The sequence below is a fragment of the Phyllostomus hastatus genome, unplaced genomic scaffold (genome assembly GCF_019186645.2).
Source record: "Phyllostomus hastatus isolate PE091 unplaced genomic scaffold, TTU_PhHast_1.1 phas_contig_159, whole genome shotgun sequence".
Lineage (NCBI taxonomy): Eukaryota > Metazoa > Chordata > Mammalia > Chiroptera > Phyllostomidae > Phyllostomus > Phyllostomus hastatus.
The window spans coordinates 25727018-25747778 of NW_025333640.1; the positions used below are offsets into that span (position 1 = coordinate 25727018).

Below are 20761 nucleotides of genomic sequence, written 5' to 3' on the forward strand. Positions count from 1 at the left end.
CGGTAACTAGATCCCCTGTCTGCCCAGGTGCAGCACAAAGGGACTTCCAGGCATAAGCGGGCCTTGCAGGGAGAGTCTCACTGGAGCCCCCAGGAAACAGTGATTTGCCCCACACCTCCCCCCAGCCCTTGGGGCAAAGCTGGCTTCATGGCCAGGAGCCTGAGCACCACACAGGGCCCTCGGCATCCTGAAAGGCTTCCTTTGGGAACACGGGCCCTGCCTTATACAGCCAGTTAGTATTGGGGTGGGTAGGGGAGGGATGGGGGGTGCAGATCAGGATTAAAACCTAACTTTATAAGCTAATCAGCGGTCCCCGGCCTTTTGGACACCAGGGACCAGTTTCACAGAAGACAATTTTTTCCTGGGGGGGTGGGGGGGATGCTGGTTTCCGGATGACTGAAGCACGTTACATTCAAGCCCACCTCCTGCTGGGTGGCCAGGTTCCTGACAGGCCCAGGCCAGTACTGGTTGGTCTGTGGCCCGGAGGCTGGGGACCCCTGACATGTGTAATGCTCTTTTCACAGCACTGCATGCTGCTGCCTGCAGAAGTGTCTTGAAAAACTACGGCATCGTGAGGCTAAATGTTCTGCTGCCCACAGAGACAAGGTTGTAAGTTAAGGCTAGTGGATGTTTTTTTAAAATTCTTTTACATGAAAGAATGATGGGGAAAGGAGACTTACTTTTTTAGTCGTTCAATCCAGCTGAATGTTCAAACAATGCACACACAGAAATTAACTCGTAGATTACAAGAAACAAGAGATTTGACTACCCATATTCCCGAGTGTAGGGAACTATCCAAAACAAAAGTAGAAACAAAATCTACACACCCCAAAATTACCCTCAATTCCTAAGATGTTAAGGAATGGACAGTCGAGCGGCACCCAGCCCAAGACACCCGCCCTTCTGCTTGTGCGCCTCGGATGACATGCCGGGAGTGTGTCCCAGACTCACCCACTGTGCTGCCACCAAGGCCATGGGGACACTTTCAAAAACCCACTAAAGTGACGAGAGAACACTTACCCACCCTCTGATCTCAACGCACACTATACTGGTTAGCAGAGCGCCTCTAAATCTCTTTATCAAAACCTACCAAAAGCATGCATTTTCCCAGGAAAATAATAGAGCAAAGGGCAACTGTGAGCCCAATGTGTGAGTAAACAGGCTTAAAACATGCGAAAGAAATTCCTCCTCCCGCCCTAAGTCTGCCTGGGAAGGAAAATCAAGTGAGACACTCAGATTGATACAACTGAACTGCCTCGCCTCCCAGGGGAAATGCTCCTCTGTCCGCTTCCTACAGAGGCCCCAGGGTGGACCAACAACACTTATCCTCAGAACTACCCCACAGACTGCAGGATGACCGAAGCTAACACTGCCCTGGGATACGTCTAAAAGTTGAAAGAAGAGCAGAGCCTGAAGGTTCTCATCTGAAGGTGACAGGTATTAACTGAACTTAGTGTGGCGATCATTTGGCCATACATGTAAGTCATTATAAGGATACATGGTATTGTCTGTCAATTATATCTCAATAAAACTGGAAAAGTAAAAATAAAGTATGTGATTCTAAGACTATCAAAGCACCCTGAGTGACTTTTCTGAAAATTCGAAAAAAAGAAATTACATGAAATTTTTTAAAAAAGCCACCAGGTGGCAGAATTTCCTGAGCTTCACCCGGGTGGAAAGCAGTTTGTTGCGCGAATGGACCAGAAGGTGGTGATGCAGCCTTAGTTTCCAGTACCTGGTCTTAGTTTTAAGACTTTTCATATAATAGATCAAAAATACACATCTCAAACATCTTCGAATACCACAAAGCTTTCATTTCCTTACATTCTGAATGTTGATCTGTAGTTCCATTTTGTAGTGATTGAAGTCTTTGGCAAGTTCATGGCCCTGATGGTAGAAAGTGAACATTCCCTGAAAAAATGACAGCATCTGAGACAAAGAAGAAAGAATGACATTAGCACCAAAAACCCAGGTGGGGGGGAGAAACAGATTAAAAACAGCCAGGTATTTCCCCTTATCTCACTGTGATTCTACTGAAGTAAAATAATTAAAAGATCACTAGAATTTGATCAAATCTAATTGCATCTTATTTATTAATTTGTCTTTTTTTTTTTTAAGGAAGGGTTTGTGATTTTTCCTTAAATGTCAGAGGCATTAGACAGCCTTCATGGTATAATGGGCAGGAGAAATAAAATTCTACATCATCCATTTGTTATTTTTAGTCAAGAGAATTGCTATGTATACGTTTATAATCGAAATTTCATCACTCTGGGTCACAGGTGGCAAACACAAGGCCTGTGGGCCGAATCCGGCCCTCCACCTTATTTTATCTGGCCTGGCACCTTGTTTCTACCCAGCGGCAGTGCCAAGCTCCTTGCCCCTAGGTAAGGAGTAGATACATTTAGACAGTCCTAAAATCACATTCGGCCCTTGGAAGGCAAGGCTGATGTGGCCCCCGGTGAAAATGACTTTGACAGCCCTGCACTAGGTCCACAGAATCCATGAAGAAAGTGAAATCGCAGAATTGAAGAGCTAAGTGGCAACCAGCATTGTGCAACCTGTTTCGTCACAAGGACTACTCACACTGGGGCAGAAGGCAGGTGGAAACCAAGGCCCGCGTGTCCTACCGACTCTCCCCCAGCCCCTCACAATTGATAAGAAGGTGAGGGGCAGGTCCCACCCCACATGTGAGTAAAAGAACTTTGGGGTGAGAGTTAAGAAAATCGTGACATTCATTTCCTTCAGAATGTCACACAGTGACCAATCAGGAGCTGGGACTCTTGACATCAAGCAGTCAGTCACAAGGGTTCCATTCCCGGCTTCAGCACGGTCACAAGCCCTTGGGCAATCGCTGAAACTTTCCCTACTTCAGTGTGCTTGTTTGCCAAGGGAGATAATGAAAACATCTCCTTACTGAGTTATTCTGTGGAAGAAATGCATGAACACAGACTCAGAGTGACTTAAACAGTGAGTGTGCACGGTAAATGCTCAGTAACTGTCCATCGCTGTTCCACATAAAAAAGCTTTAAGAAATACACATTTTTCTCTAATTTACGTTAATTCTATTACTCTGGATTACAGCTTCCATCAACGCCAATTTTTAATTAATCATTACTTGATTTTTTTGTTGCTCAAAATTATATATACAATGGGTAGACTGAAAGACATGTCAATTTTATACCAATAAAGCTGTTTTTTTAAAATCAGACACAAAAACATTTATATTGAAATTAAGATTAGTACTAAAAATTAAACCCCAGTGTTTCTTGACTTTTTTTTGGCTAAAACCCACAGTATGAAACACCCTTTACATTTTGATTCAGGAGCTAAATATATTCACATATGTGCATAAACATTAATAAAGAACTGAAGCTATTACAATACATCTATATAGGCACAAACAAAAATTGCATGTTGCTAAAATAAGTATCAAGCAATGTCAGAGTAACTCAAAATAGTTTCACATGTTCCACACACTGGTCCCTGATTTAGGTGGCCATTAGCATGGTGACTTGCATTAGAAGTAGTTTGTTGCCAATAATGGTTGAAAGCACCCAAGTGTGGACTGGTGTGCCTGCTGCAGAAACAAACCTGGGTGGGGTGAAGACTACCCCACCCACACCACCCCTCTCGCCACATCCCAGTATCGTTTCCTTCACAGGGATTTTCGCTCCAGGTGAAGCTACTACACCTGGCTGCAGAGGCCTTGAGACCATGCAGCCAAAGCCGTGACATCCATCACCTGTTGCAGTGCAAGCAGGGCTGAGGGCCACAAGTGTGCGGTGATTTCTCAGCTTCAGGGCACCTGGGTCCGCCTTTACCTGTACACAATAGGGCTTCTCATGTGTGTGCACCGCAGCCTCTAGAAACCGCACATTAAACCCAGAATGAAAAACATCTGGATCCTACCACAAAATTCTAGCGGCAGAGCCACCTGCTGCGATACTCACAGGCTCCACGAATTCAAACTTCTTTCTCTCCTGGATTTCCTGCAGCTTACACACATACTCGAGAGACAGTTCGTAGAAGTGCTGCCGCGTCTGCTCCACTTGCGTGTCTGCCTACGTTGGGAAAAATGAGGCCAGTCAAAGGGGAGGCAGCGAGGGGTGACGCCCCCCGACCGGAGGCCAACCGCAGCCTGACGCCTGCTGGGTCTGAAAGAAGATGGAACAGGATGCACTTGGGACTGTTCGTTCAGGCACTTTCTGTGGCTCTGGCTGCTGCGCTGCTACAACAGCCGGACTGAGCAGGTGGCCCCGGGGACCTCAGGGTCCACAGAGGTCCGAAACACTCACTCTCTGGCTCTCGGTGGAAACAGCGTGGGGCCCCTCCAGGAAGGCCCTTTATGAAAAACTCACCCAAACAACTGACACCCAAGGGCGAAGCACCTACAGGGAATCAGAGTCTCCTAAACGCTGTTTCCATGAACAAACCCTCTAAGTCCAGAGTCGGCCAGGGAGCGAGGTCGGGGAAACACCCGTGGCCCCGGCACTGCTGAGGGAAGGCAGCAGGTGAGGCGGAGGCAGAAAGGGCCCCGTCCCGAGGGCCCGGCTGTCAAAGGCAGGTCAGGGCTTGAAGCCCGCGGGCAGGAGGTCAGGCTCCTGGGCCCTCAGCGTGGCTCCTCGCCCGGGAGGGTGCAGGCAACGGATCCTCGGGACACTAAAAAAAGGTTCTGGCTCATCTCGTCTGACTGGAAAGAAACGGGGACAGGAGCCCAGTTCCACGGAGAAAGAGTTCTCATCCCATCGTGTGACATGTTTGCCAATTTGGCTGATCTTACTTTTAAAATTACTTATCTGGACACCTCTCCAAGGAAGACACATGAATGGCAGTAAGAACATGAAAACGTGTTCAGCATACAGTAATCATTCAGGAAATACAAACCAAAACCACGTGATACCACCCTCCCCACCCCTATGAGGATGGCTGCTGTCGACAACACAGGGAGTAAGGGTTGGGGAAGGTGTGAAGAAACTGGGACCCTCACGCACTGCCGGTGGGAATGCGGAATGACGCCACCGCTACAAAAACAGTGCGGGACGTCTCCAAACAAATTTAAACCAGAACTACTACTATATGACGCAGCAATTCCGCCTGCAGGGGTATGACGCGTACGCCCAAAAGGATGGAAGCAGAGTCTCAGTGGATGCTTGTTCATCCACCTTCGTGGCAGCATCATGCACAGCGGCTCCAGTGCGAGAGCAATCCAGGCATCCACCCCAAGGTGGACACATCAGCGAAATGTGGGATTTACATACAAGGGCACACTTTTCAGCCTCAAAAAGGAAGAAAACTCTGACACCTGCTACATGCCGCCTGGATGGGCCTTGAGGACATTGTAAGAAGTGCCATAGGCAAGTTACGGAAGGACAAATATACCATATAAAACCCATGTGTATGAATACCTACAACGGTCACTTTGAGACAGAAAATAGCATGGTGCTTGCCAGGGAGTTGGGTGGGGGGTTGAAAAAATGGGAGTTATTACTGAGTAAGCACAAAATTTCAGTTTGGGAAGATCAACAAAGTTCTAGAGGTGGATGGCAGTGAATACACTTAATTGCACACTTGGAAATAGTTAAAATCATGAATTTTATGCTTCGCATACTTTACCAAAACACATTTTTTTTCAATTTGGGGGAGGAAAAAGGTATTTAACATATAATAAAAATGTATGCAAGTATCTGATTCTTTAAGCAAAATGATGTTTGAATTTAAAAATTAAGAGTGTTATTCAGCCGAAATGAGAATTTCTACCCAATACTCATCGGTCATATTTTTATGCCTCTAATAAGCAGAGTTGGATAGTTCAGCCACCAGCAGTTAATAGGCACCACTCCCAGCAGAAACAATGTCATTTTCTTGAGTATTTAATAAAATAAAGATATAAGGAGCTATGAGTAGATTCATGTTACTGTTATTGCAAAATGTCTTAAAAAATTACACCAGGGTCAGATTTACCAAGTTGTTTTTTTTCTTTTCCTTTTTTTTTTAATTTTAGCAGATTCCCTGCTTGCTCACGATACTGCCACAACCTAACCAGGGAACGTCTTCCCACGCCCCTCCAATGCTCTGATGGTTCAGAACTTCGGGCCGCGTGCCACGTGATGGAAACACCACGACCCCTCACACAGTGGGTGGCCCACGATTTACACCGATGCCGTGGGCATCCACGGCACACCTCGCTGCACTCTTCATAGCCCTACTCAGGTCTGATGGGCAATCTTCACATTTGGTGGGAGAATGAACATACTGGTCTGTATCCCAGGTTCCTGCCACACAGCTCCTAAAACCCAGGAAACCTTCTGAGTGACGGGAGTGTCTTTTACCTTATACGGCAGCCCCTTCAGAGCACACCTGAGATGACACTGATGAGAAGAGGAGGTGAGGCCCACAGATAGCACCAGAAAGACCCAGTGATCAGAGGTTTGAAACTGGCAGCCCCAGCCCCCACCCCTGGGAAAGGGATGGGGCAGTGGAGGGGGCATTACCGATAAAGCTCCATAAAACTCTTGAACAAGAGTTGGTGAATGCGTCCTCGTGCCTGAGGGTGGCACATCCCATTTTAGTGGGCACGGAAGCTTCTGTACTTGAGACCCTTTCTGACCTCACTATGTACTACTTCTTGATCTGGCTGTTCATCTGCGTCCCTTATGTTACCTTTACCAGAAACTGGTCAGCCTGAGCAAAGGATCCCCTGAGGTCTGTGAGCTGCTCCAGCAAATTAACTGTAGGGATGGTCAGGGAAAACTCTTCGTTCGGTAACCTCTGAGTGGAGAGTATTTGAGCAAGTATTTGAAGGAGTGAGGCGTGTGGGTCTGGGTTGGAAACATACCAACCAGGCAGGAAGACAAACCGATGCAAAGGCCCAGAGCACAAAATCCACTTGCCCAGGTCCAGCAGAAGCAAGGCAGGCAGGCCATCCATGTGGGTGGGAGGACAGGCGGGGTGGCCCTGGGCCGCTGGAGGGAGTGGCAGAAGGGTTTGTGTGGAAGAACAATATGAAGGCTCACTCTGCTTGTTGTATAGAAAATAAACTGTAGGATGAGACCGGAGGAAGCAGGGAGACCAGTTAAGAGGCTTTTGCAGTAATCTGCTGAGAGATGCTGTAGCTGAGCCAGGGGCTGGTGGCTGGGAGAAGTGGCCACATTCTGATTATAATCTGAAACCAAAGAAGGCCTCTGCTGACAGGCTGGGGGGGCGGGCGATGAGGGAAAGAGCCCAGGTTGGCCTGAAGGTTTTGCCTAAACAGCATCTAGGCCCGAGATCCCTAATTCAATAGTGAAGGGGAAATGGGAATTAGCACGGGGCATGGAAACCCCTTCAGGCCACCTGAAAACAGAGACAAGGGGAGCAGGGAGGGGCATAAAGAGGGCCTCTGATAACAACAGCTGTTGTTTCAAAACCGAGGGGAGGGGCGGGGATGAGGGAGCAGCTGTAAGCATTTCGTGTTCTTCTACAGGGCACTGAGCAAGGAGACAATGGAGGAAGCCCTACCTACCCGCCTACAGCATTGTAGCCAGGGCTGAGTGGCACAAAAGCTCCTTTCTCTTCTACAAACTGTCAAATGCTACCCAAGTGTCAGTCAAAGGTATTCAAGAAAATACGACCTGCGGGCAACATCAAGATGGCCACACACAACTTGCAACTGCCCCTGTGACACTTAAAAATAACCCAGGCTTGTACTTTCAGTAAGCATATTGTGGTGGTGGATTATGCCCAGATTCCTTACATGTTTAAAGATCAACAAATGGGGGGGGATCAAAGGATTGATGGACCAACACTTTTGTGGGAGGAGTCAGGAACCTAACAGTTTGCAAACAGCATTATTTTTAACGAAAGCATATGTTCCAAACGGCGAACCTGTGAGTTTGCATTCAAGTGTGTGAGGGGGAGAAAAGCAAGTGGCAGGAAATTCAGAAAAGAGAAAAAGAAAATCAGAGATAAGATATAAATTCCTTTCTCCTTACATACAACTCCCTCCAAAAAAAAAAAAAAAGCGTCTATTAACAAAAGCAAAACAGATGTTCTCCATCCAACGAAGTGGGGCCGCCTGAATCTTCAGTGTTAAATAAGGTGAATGCTGACTTCACATACAAGCTAAATGGTATAGGGGCTCACTACATTCAACTCCTTTCTTCAAGAAATCTTGAAAGCCAGTTAATGAATCTAGACCTGAAAATAATGTGTCTGTTCTTCAGTGACGCTGGTTAAAACCGTTCCTGTGAATATATACAGAGGACCAAAGATTGTAATACTATGAATCCATACTAAATTAATCACTGTAAGGTGTATTAATTATCTTCTGTCTTGTTCCACAAGAACTTTTTCCTTCATTTGGGGGAATACTTATTCATTTTTTCCATCTTTAATAACCCTAGATAAAAAGTTTTCGAAAGAAAAGCACCTTTAAAAAAAAAAAAGACATGCAAAGAATACACAGTGACAGAAGGAGACTTGACCTGGGGTGGTGAACACAATGAATGCAACAGAAAGGTGATATGTTACAGAATTGTGCACCTAAAATAGACAATCTCATTAACCAATGTCACCCCCAAAATTAATTTTTTAAATTAATATGCACATATGCACAAATTAATATGCAATGTCACCCCCAAAATTAATTTTTTAAATTAATATGCACACATGCACTGCTTATTCACTTTTAGAAACAAATGAACAGAAAAAATAAAATCAATACCTCTTGTAAATGTGAGTCTTTCTTTTTTGCTGATAAATTCAGATGTTTATCAATCAGGCTATAGTTCTTCTCTGTCTCTTTGTCAAACTTCTTTTTTTCTTCCTATAAATCAGAAAAACACAGACAACCGTGATTACATAAGAAAAAATGCATACACATAGGAAATCCACTGAGAAGCTTAAGATATGAAGAATAGCTGCCAATAAAAAAAAGAACCACTGAGTATGAAGTTATCTGGGAAATCTATCTGCACCCTGGCCACTGCCTCTTAATCAGCAAGTCGGCATCGGAACTGAAGAGTCACTTATCTTTTCACGTTTTCCCCAAATGGGCCTTTTCCCAAGCCTGTTACTTTTCAACTCGGCATACTTATCAGTGTTTAGAATTGCCATGTCACTCGTCCCACATTGTTAAAAAAAAATTTAAAGAGGAACACACAACGTCACATGAACATAAAGCCCAAAAAAGCAAACTTGCTATATATATTCTGGCACAGAAATGGAATTCATTTAAAACTGACTTTTCCTCTACATAAAAAAGAATCCTACTAATCACATTGGGGGAAAAAAACAACAATCTTGGGACAGGATCTCCTTCCCTGTCTCCAGTGTGAATGTAACAACAAGATCCCGTGCCCAGAATCGCCGTCTACTTGCCCCACCTTCACGGGGACTTCCGGAACGCTGTCTACAACACTGATGTTCTCATACAGAGACCCTGCGGGGAACGTGACGAGCATCGCTCAGGTCCTGCCTAGAACGACCCTGTGCTTTCTTCTGCGAGAGCAGCCTTTTGAGAAAACAAGTAACCAACATTTTCAGTGCAGAAGAGACAGACTACCTCCCCTCACAGCGCCTGCCAACTCAAGCAGATTTTTAATAAACATTTCTGAGCACCAACGAGCGCACACTGTGTCCTCAGACTGTCCAAATGTTTCCATGAACTTGAAGCTCTCCCCGGCTCTCCAAGGCCTCCCAGAAAGGAACATTCTCTTCCCTACTTTCCAACTTCCACTTTCTAAAGCAGAAGTAATGAACCCATCCAGCCCTTTCTGGTATGTTCTTTTCCCTACTGGGCAAAGAGATAGAATACAGCACGTGAATTCTGTTCCTTCGCATTTATCAATTATTTCTGTCACTACAAGGTACTCCAAACTGCTGCCGTGGGAACCCAGGACAGAAATTCTGCCAGCTCACCGGAAGACCCTACACTGATGGAGAAGAGCAAGACTCAGGAACTGCAGTTTCTTCCCATTTCTACTCCAACTTGAAGTACAAACTAGCTGCACAACTTTAAAAATAAAAATAACACAGGACCTTCGTTTCTTATTGACAACATGGGGCATTCTGGGGGTACTCACTCACTCATACATCCAATCCTAAAGTTCTGTATCCTGTGATTCACTCACGTGTAAGAATCACCACCGGTTGAAATAGAAGCACTTTTCCTTTATGCCCTAAGTTTCATTTACAACCTTTTTTTTTTTAAGTTTAAGGCATGAATATATGGTTACTGTTTTCTACTTTTCATGACCATACTCCTCCTCAACTATTTTAATAGCAAAAAAAAAAAAGTAAAGCAAACATATGGCCATTACTTCAAACTCTCCACTATGTAACAAAGCTGATGTTGTGGCGTGCACATGGCGTGCACACAAGATGGGGTGGCAGGAGACTCCAGGCCTGGCGGTGGCAGTCAGGACTCCATGCAGCACCCCCCAGCAGCAGCTTCCCAGGCTCACAGAGAAGAGGAATTGCCTTTGTCATGTCGTTGCACTGACAAGATTACTGCAACGCAAGATCACAGAGTAGAAGTTGTTTGCTATCTTTGCAGATCACTACCTACCAGGACTACTGAACACACTTTTACTGGTGTGACTCCATCTGTATCACAGCATGTAACAAAGAAGGAGCGATGCTGAAATCACCATCGAAACCCCCAGCACACTCAGCAACAGTGGGGTATGGAAATGAGCACGTGGGTAAAGCTTGGAATGAAAGAAATGGTGTTATCGAGGCTTTGTCAAGAAAGAATTTAGCCAAGAATCAACATTATACCCACCAATGAGAGTGGAAATACTTTCCTTTACACAGGGTATGAAATCATACAAATGCCTCTGTGTTTTGTTTTTGAGTCATAAGCCTTAGACAATGATTTCTTCCTGCATTTGTTCCCAATGCCCTTATAGAATATTAGTGTTTCTGTGTGCTCACATAACTTTCTGTGCTGAAGTAGTATGGATGTTTCTTTAACACTGCAATATAGGATACACATGCATGGATGGATGGATGATGTATATTATATGCAAAATAAATTGAGCAACTTGAGACAAAAGGCTGTTTCAAGACTCAAGTTAAACACAATGAAAAACGTCTTTATAAAACTGCATTACACACTCAAGTACGAGTTGGATAGTAATAAAATGAACACAGCAAGCTGGACGTGGAACTCCTGGGGGGGGGGGGTCATGGCAAACCAGAAAGCCCTCATGGACCCAGGGGGGCAGGCACCCACGACAGGGCCCGGCAGGTTCCTGCTGCATGGAAACCCAGCTCATAGGCCTCGTCCTCAGATTCTTCTGCAACGGTTGAAAACCCCTGTGGTTTTTAAATAGTGGCAACAAGTTTCTTTTTTAATTTTTGACATGACTAAGCCAAACAAAATTATGTTTATAGGTTAAACACCATTGATGGGAAATCAGCCTGTAATCATTTATAAAATCTCACATGCAAAAAAAAAGATAATAAAGAAGAGCTATTACGTAAAACATAATCAGTCAAATACGATGTACACTACAAATGGTAGAGGGAATTCATAAACCTAAGAACCAAACTTGAAATAATCAGGTCTTGTGAGTACGTTAGAAATTAAACCGAGAGGTGTCATTACAATCACTGCATGGAAAAAAATATACTACTCAACCAGTCGTGCTGGAGTGATTGGTTAACTGTTTGAAAATAGAGTGAAAATCACATCTCATATCAAAATTAATTCCAGATGGATTGAAAGAGCCACAAGTAAAAAATGAAGTCATAAAAATGTATTTTCACAGACATTAGAAGACAGCAGGGCCTCTCACGCAAAAAAAGCAACAGAAGAATCCTTAAGAATGTCTGGATGTCAAAAAATACACAATAAACAAACAGAAAGGCAAACAAAGCAGGAAGACAATGCGATTAATATGTAAGAAAAGTAAATATTCATAACATACAAAACATTATTAAGCAATGTTTACTAAAATCACACATGAATAATTCTATGTAAAATAAAAAATGGATAAAGAACAAATAAAGAATTCACAAAAGTCTGAATACAGCTGTGAACTGTCTGCATTTCTACAGAGTACTAGAACTTTTTGTTTTGTTTTGTTATAAAAAAGGGGAGAATTTTTAAGTTACCAGATGACTTCTTAAAAATTTTTGGTATTTTCCATATTTTCTAGGGAGAGGAAATGAAAAGGCTTATTTTCAAACTATAAATAAAAAATAGTAAGGCATGACTAGCCTAGAGAAGCACTTCAACACCTTCTCAGAGATTTCAATTCTTTCTGCCTTTTTATTTGGGTAAAAAGGTGGGATGATATCCCATGGAATACACCAGCAGGAGCACTTTTGAAACAAAACCCTAGACATCCAAGCCAACAACATCCTGGAGCCCAGGTGAAATGCCGCCTCCTCTGGGACGCACCCCCTCCCCACTCCGGGAGGAGACCACACCCTTTTACTCCTGCACCAAATGTCACCTTCCCCACTTGACACTGTGTTTGCTTTATGGAACCCCACTGCTCCCCTTCCCTTGAAGCTCCTCCAGCCTCTCTCCAAGGAGAGCTCAGGGTTTATCCCCACAGAATGGAGCAAGGCACTCAGCGGCCAGCGGGGACTCGGGGGTTTTGGGTCAGAGGAGGAGTGGAGGAGGGAGCCCAGGCTGCAGCAGTACCATCCATGCGGTGGCTCCAGAGTCACCCACCGGTCACCCACCGGTCACCCTGGCACTAGTGCCTGGCCAGGAGGGTCCTTAGGCTACACCGCATTACTCTGTCACATCGGCCCTGAACCCAGCCTGCAGAGAGTGGACCGAAGCCTGAGCAGCTCTTGTTTGGCAAGCTGATGCGGAGCAAGCCATAAACGGGATAATAAAATAATTGCAAGTATGGACGCCAGCCCTGCGTTAGACCTGGGAAAGGCATTATCAAATGCATTTAGTCCTCGCAATGACCTTCTGAGACAGTGGTCACTGGTCTCATTCTAAAGATCAGGAAGCCAAGGTTTATTAGCGGCCTTGATCAACCTGCCCCAAATCACATAGCTGGTTAAGGGACAGAAACGGGATTCAGACAAGGAAGAATCTGGTCTCCCTGGAAGATCTTCCCAGCACTCCAGGTCGAAACAGCAGGTATGTTCCAGAGCACCTGTGCCTTTTACAGCAGGGTGTGCGGTGCCCCTTTTGCTTTTATATTTGAGAGTCTCCCCACAGAGATGTCAATGTCTTAAAGGGCAGTAGAGTTTCAATCCATAATTATATCTCAGGACCTCTCACACTATGCCATGTGATAAGCACTGACAAGTTTTGTTACTACAATTTAAAAGAAAATGTAATATTCCTTTCTGCGTTACCAGACTTAATTTAAGAAATTATTCAACAATATTGAAATAACTACATATGGTGCCAGGTGGCTATGGAAATATCAGGGGACACTTGGTAACGTGTATGACTGTCAGACCACTGTGCTGTACACCTGCCACTAATGCAAAACAACACTGAATGTAAGCTGCAGTTGAACAAACTAAAATTATTCAGAAAGATTTACTTTTTATCCATATTTTGCCACCACAGAATCTCAAAACGTCAATTTTTATTAAACATTTAGTTATTAGTTTTGGAAAGAAATAAAAGAAATTTGGCATGAGCAGTTAGTGATAGCTGAGGCAGTTAAGTTATAAGATGAATTTTTGTTTTAACCCTTCTGGTTAAGAGTTTTATTCTACTGAATTAAAACAGTAACTGGCCCTTTGCAAAACAGCATTTGAATAGGCTCTATTATCGATACAATGTTAGCAGCACCCAGGTGGTGTCTCTTCATGCTTCCAGCCACAGTGTCATCACTTGATTGTCTGAGTATCTGAAAGAGCAATTCTGAATTCTCCCACCGTAACTCTCATCGCATTCTGTTACTTCTCAGAGTTTCCACACAATCTCCCCGGCTCCGTGTCATCTGGTGTCTGTATCCGTTTCCTGTGGCTACCTGGACTATCCACAGTGCGGGCAGACGCTCAGGAGTAAGTGACAAACTCTTAGAAGAGGTGACACCTTCAGAGGAGGTAAGAGCTGAGCTAGCAACCTGGTGTGACACAGCACACACCCACCTGTGTCCTGAGAAGGAAAACAGGGATTTTTAAACACAGGTGAGAAGCTGGCAAGCACGTAAGAAAAGGCAGCAGAACCTACAGAATGGGGGGACGAGCCCAAACCAGAGAGGTGACCGAGTGAAGGAAAACACGTCCGAATGGCAGCACACCGTAGAAAAAAAATACCACGGGACTTTCTAAAAAACCCAATTTACAAAACCACCTAGCTGTTTAGATGATAGTAAAACCACAAGGTAAACATGTGACTGGGGTTCTGGAACCTGGAGAAAAGAATGAACAGAACTGAAACAGCTTCAACACGAAGGCGAAAGGTAGGGTGGCGTCAGAAGGGAAAAAAGAGAAGAGAAAAAAGAAGATAAACTTATGACACTGACACCCAAAACAGTTCTGCTGTGGTCAACTTTTCGAGGTTTTTTTTTGTTGTTTTTTTTTGTTGGGTTTTTTTTTTTTTTTTTTGTTTTTTTGTTTTTGTTTGTTTGTGGTTTTTTTTGTTTTTTTTGTTTTTTGGGTTTTTGTTTGTTTTTTTGTTTTTGTTTTGTTTTTTTTGTTTTTTTTGTTTTTTTTCAAAAATCCCCACATGAATCCCCACTTTCCTATAGATTTTTTAAATGTCCCAGGTGGTAGATAAACCAACAGAACAAGACCGTGTGCTTGTCAAAACATGACTGACAGTTCAGAAATCACAGATGTAGAAAATGATCCAGTGTCCAGATTACAAACCTCTCCTCGGTTCTTCTAGAATTATCAGAATTGGTTATTTATTAGGTACCTTAAACAGTAAGACAGAGTAGAAACTAGCAGAAAATAAAGAAATAAAGCACAGTCTTGTCTCATAAAGATTTAACAATCTAATAAGAGAGACAGATGTTTATATATTTTGAGAAAATCACCTTTCTCTACTGTTTCCTCTCATATGCAAAACTGCCAGTAAAAACACAGGGCTTCTCCCTGCGACCCACAAGTTACCCTCCTTGAAGATGACGTCGACAGGTATGATGGCCAACACAGGTGTGTTCAGAGCAGGAATGGACATGTCATAAACCTGAAGCTGGAAGACCAATACACAGATATAAAGGGGGAACTTCGAGATAGAATGTGGCCAGTAACCGGCTCCAGGCATAAACCAAAATTATTAAAATAATTTCTCCTTGTCTCAGGGCCCTGTATGTTGCCAGCTGCTTTACATGATATCCTCTGAACAGTACCAGAAGCTGGGAACACTTGGCAGAAAGGGGTCAAGAGAAAACCCAGGATCAGCAAGTTAGAAAAAACCGGTAGGGTGGGTAGCAAATAAAAAAGAAAATACATTTATTCATTACATCACATTCACTTTTCATTTCCAGAACGCAATCCTTGCCCCCCACCACCGTCGACGCATTCCAAGAAGATAAATTTAAAATGGGTATCATTACACTTTCAATGCCTATTTCAATGAAATGTTAAAAAAAGAACCGAGATGTTCAAGTGTTAAAACAGCCTAAGAAGACAAGATAACACAGATCATAAACTATCAAATAAAGCAGTCAGAGCCCAAAGTCTGTCATTTTACAGGTAGGAAGCTGAAGCCCACTGTTGTCCAGGTCACAGGCGTGAAACCACACCTCCGACGACCTGCCCCAAAGCCAGAGGGCACACCGTTCAGCCTCCTGACGCCCAGCAGACAGTCCCAGGAAGGGAACCCAGGTTGGAGGGCACCCCTCCCTCAAAACACAGCCTAAAACTGCGAAATGCCACACGCAGAAGAAGAGTCTAACAGGTGAGCAGATCCCTTAACATAAAACTGATCCCACACAAAGCAACTAAAAACGTGACCCTCACTGGACCCACTCCCACCCCCCGGGGGGTGTAGCTGCCACCATCTGAGGCCACCGTGTTAGTTCATACAAAAGGAGTTAGAGAGTATTTTTAGGAAGATAAAGAAAAACACCTCACATTCCCAAAGCATATGGGGGGGGGGTGTGGATAACAAACACGAAAACTCTCTTCCCCACCTAACACTGATGTTCTTCTCTTCTCCTTGGGCCAAGCCAAAAATGGTTAACACACACACACACACACACACACACACAGAATGATACTTTTTCTCCCTTGAGTACATGCATGAAATCCAGGAATGGTTGATGGAATATATTTCTCTGGGATTGTTTCAAAGCCCAATTCTACAAAAAACTTGAGTAGCTGCTAAATATATCCCAGGCCCCCGGGGGCAGCATCACTGCATTATTCCCAGAAATCCTGCCCCCCCGCCCCCCCACAGCCCTGAGAGCACAGTATGTGGCTTACTCATCTCGGGCTCCCCAGAACCTATAAATGCACTGGCAGGTAACAGAAGGGCAATAAATTTTTGTTAAATGGAAGGAAATTACATCCCAATAACCTAGTAGTGTCTTCCTGTTACTGTATTTAGCTAGGAAACGGGCACAAAGGGGACCAGACATCGAGATTAATGACCTGGGGAACACAAGCCTGCCTGCTTAGCCAGGGAGCTGCAGCCTCACCCCCGGGGGAGTAACACTCCCCCCTTCTGCCCACCCTCCTATGTACAGGACTGCTGCAGGGCGCAGCGGGAGGTGCTTGACCAGAGAGGCTGCCAGTCAAAGTAGGGGGTGTAAACCTATCAAAAAGCCACGAAAACTTGGGAAGTTGATTGGTTCTTTTGAAAAAACTTCTGGTCTGCCCCAAACTTAAGTTACGATAAACTCAAGGTCACAAAGAAATTCTGCCCCCCCATCCCCCACTAATGGGCCAGACTCGCACAGTGCACTCGCCTGTCCTCTCCATGGCCATGAGGCCCCCGCAGCCGCACGGCCGATGGCTGCGTAGTCACCGCACACAGGCTCCAGCAGGGAGCCTGAACGCCGCGGCACAGCCAGGGACTGCAGCTGGAAACGCATGCCAAGCTGGCTGGATGCTGGCCTGGACTGAACTTGAACAAGGAGCCGAAACCCTGGGCACTGGCTTTTGCTTTGGCCTTGCTGAGGACAAGACTGGACCTCTTCCATGGAGAGATGGGACACTGGCAAGTGAGGAGGGGAGCCCCCTTCCTTGTACATCATCGATAAAGTGAACCATGGAAACCCATCCTCCGGAGAGGGTCTCAGGAAATTCTTTTCCTTGTGGCGCCCCAAGGGCTCCACCTCCCCTGGGAACAGTCCCAGTTTCCTTTGGCATCGAAGTGCAGCAGCATTTCTAGTCTTCTACAATGCCCTCCAAGCCCACGACAGTGCTCCATTCCTCCCTGACACGGAGGCCTATGGAAACGAGTGCACGTCCTACGGAGAAAGATGCCGCCCCCCGCCACGCCCCCCCGGGGGTAAACGTGTTGTTTGGTTAAAGATATTTTTAAAACTCCACATGGAACACTATAGCCCAAGAAGACTACCAGCAGTTTTACTGTCCTGCCCAGGTGTTTTTGCTTTGTTTTCAATTTCATATTCCCCCCAAGGGGAAAACGCACATTTGAAACATAAAACAACAGATGGCTTATCCCAACATCTCCTTCAGCGCTGCCAAATGTGAACAAAGTGCACGCCGAAGCAGCAGAGGCATCGACATTTTCTGTGCACACGTGTGCTCGAATTAGACACAGACCTTCACCGCTCCCAGTTGCTCCTTTCTGAATTTCTCCAACGGCTTAATCAGGGTTTCAGTGACACTTAACGCCTAGAGAACGAGAGTGATAACAAAAGAACGTCAGGTTTCCAAAAGGGAAAACATTAGTATTGCATAGTATTTCACTTCCCTCTCCCACCCCGCCCGGAAGTAAAATGAACAACAGATTTAACTGCTTTATCTCTCCCTGCCAACGCAGCCATTGGATCAGTCCTGAATTTATTAACACCCCAGATCTCCATAAATATTTTCAGGCACGAGGAGGCAGGGAGACAGGCCAGGGAAATGTGCCACGCAGCCCTGTGCAGCTCTCCATCTGGGTGGAGAGAGCGAGAGGGTTGCCTGTGAACGACAAAGGGGCCCATCCCACCCACTGACAGAACACTTCTGTCTGAGGGTTCCTTTCCCTTCCCCCTCCTCAGAAAGTTAAAACTCAGTTATCACACTACATCATGTCATGGGCTAGGGTTGTGACTACAGGTTTAAACACACTCAGTCCACCCTTCACTGCTGAAAATTCCTCGTGAGGATTTAGGGTACATCAGTGAAGCACAGTGGCTGGCGCCCCTGAGTCAGAGCAAAGGTGGGGCGGGGCAGCAAACAGCGGAGCAGCGGAGACACACAAGACAGCAGCCACGCGCAGACTCCCACCAGGGCCACACTCATCCTCCTTCTGGCTGGTGTGGGGGCTTTTCAGTTTAAAGCAGAATCTACAACAAACACTGCTGAAACGCAAACAAAAAGAAATATTCACCTAAGGAGAATGCATTTAACATCATTATGCTGGTGGGCAGAGCCTTTCTCAGCCTCTCTTTCCAGGAGACCAGAAATATACAGAATAGAAAAGGAAACCAAAACACTTTACAACAATGTGCCACCAGTTTTTTAAAAATAAAAAAAAAAAAAAGCCCTGGAGTGATTCAGTGGACTGAGCACCACCAGCCTGAGAACCAAAGGGTTGCTGGTTCAATTCCCAGTCAGGGCACAGGCCTGGGTTGCGGGCCAGGCCCCAAGTAGGGAGTGTGTGAAAGGCAAGAACACACTGATGTCTCTCTCCCTCTTTTTCTCCCTCCCTTCACCTCTGTCTAAAAATAAATGAATAAATGAAATCAAAAAATAAAACACCCCTAGAAAGTCAAGCTAAAAATTACAGAAAAAAAATTAGTTAGAAGAAGAAGATTCTTAACTTAAAGACTCCTTTGCAGTGTTTCACTATGTAAAGGTTTCTCCCAAAGCAACCGTTCGTACTGTGTGATAGGGAATCCTCGAAAAAAGTGATGGTGCCCAGAGTAGAAACTGTCTTCCCAAGGCCGGCAGCTGGGTTCCACTCACTGCCACCCCAACAATTTGCTACTTAGTTGTCAAAGACCTGGGGTAACAGAGATCTAAATATAAGAATTAAGAGCAACGGCTAGCCAAGGAAATGGGATCATCTTCAAAATACATTAATATTATCCTCTCTTCTTGTCCATGTGACTCCCCCACAATGGCCAACCGCAGTCTTTTATACTAAAACACAAAGCAAGGAAAACCTAAAACACTATGGAATGCCCCAAGTTCCGTCTGGGAAAGCAGGTATGAGAGGCTCTGCCATACAGTTCAAAAACTATCCAAGTGATACCCAACGTCTCAAACTAATTCAAGGCACACTTCAGTGAGAACCAGTGTCACGTCCCAGGCACCACGTCCGGATCACGCTGCTAGTGTCCTGAGTGAGCCTGCACATCATGCATCTTCCCTGGAGGCTGCCCCACTCAAGAAAGAAGCCAGCCCAGCTATGCGTGCTGCACTTGAGAAAGCTGGCCCTGGAGACCTCCGGGGCCCTGTCCACCTCCATGACGGCAGGACTACATCACTGGGAGAAGCAGGAGCACTAACTACTGCACATGTCAACGTTGCCTTATCGTGTGTGGCGGCAAACCACAGACCCCAGCAGGACTTCACAGCTCAAAGTAAAAGAGTGAGGCTATTACACAACAGTCTGGGGATTACAATGGTCCCACTAGTCAAGTCTGAAACCCCTTTCATTAGACATTCGGATAGAAGGAATTAAATGTCTCAAAAGGAAAGGACAGGTAAGGTGGCATCTTTACCCACCACACAGGTGGAGCTAGCACTGAGCAACCTGTGGACCAAAGGGTTGAGCAGCAGAGAATGAGGCCCCACTGTGGGCAGGAACCACGCCCACCACTTTAAATGCCCCCCACGTCTGAGATCAGGCCGAGGCCTACACACATTCTAAAGAGAACGGGGCTCCGGGCCAGACGCCCACATTTGGCAAAGAGTCAACAAGGGCAAAACCGCATCCGAGAATGTTTTTAGTAACAATATTTTAAAGACTCGGCCGAGGTAAAACCATGAATAAATCGGTGTAAATACTAATCATGCCTCTCTAGTCACTCAGTACGAACAAGAACGGACAGAGTCTAGTAGGACAGAAGGCTTTATGCCTGTTTCCCAAGGCTGGAGTATTTTAAGCCTGGATTCCAAGTCGTCTTGACCCCAGAGGAATGCATTATCTGAGAGCAAAGGAGAATGTCCACTATTTTCTCCCATGACCCTCCAGATACTTCCCACTTCACCAGAGTGAAGGGAAAACTCTGCTTTCCAACCCCAGCGTCAAGAAAAGCTGCAAAGTAACCATTCCTTATTTTCCTTGGAAGAACCTAAAAAGAGTGCCAAGGAACTATCATCACAGCACTTCTCCAAACACAAGGAATATTTTCCCCCAACGCTGTCCCTCAGAAAAAAGAGACCTGTTCTATGTAAGAACTCTTAGGCAGTTTCCTTAAGAAGTACACTTTGCATCATTTTGATCAACAAAGAACTATTTGAGGAACAGTAACCTGAAATGGCCCTGGTCACATCTAGTTTCAACTGCTTGGAGGTCACAAGCAGGCCTGGGTCAGAAAAACAAGGGAAGTGTAAGAAATGCAGGGAGACTGAGCGGTCATTCTGGAGGTGACATCTAAATTATTAGCGGTCCGAGATTTTGTAAAGACCACTTTAAAAGGTCAGTGGTTACCTTAAGAAAATCATGGAAACACAACTTGGGGATAAATTTCTAAAAACACTGTCCACT

The 20761-nt window shown here is 45.2% G+C and overlaps 1 protein-coding gene across 2 annotated transcripts in view; it reads right to left on the minus strand.

Moving 5' to 3' along the window:
- The window catches only part of ARHGAP10 (Rho GTPase activating protein 10), a 236185-nt gene that overhangs the window by 139539 nt on the left and 75885 nt on the right, over positions 1–20761 (minus strand). For both annotated transcript variants that reach the window (XM_045831665.1, XM_045831667.1), the window contains 4 exons: positions 17659–17730; positions 8702–8803; positions 3951–4061; positions 1825–1929 (listed from right to left, as the gene is read on the minus strand). In XM_045831665.1, coding sequence (XP_045687621.1) covers positions 1825–1929; positions 3951–4061; positions 8702–8803; positions 17659–17730 — 390 coding nt within the window. The remainder of the gene's footprint in view (positions 1–1824; positions 1930–3950; positions 4062–8701; positions 8804–17658; positions 17731–20761) is intronic.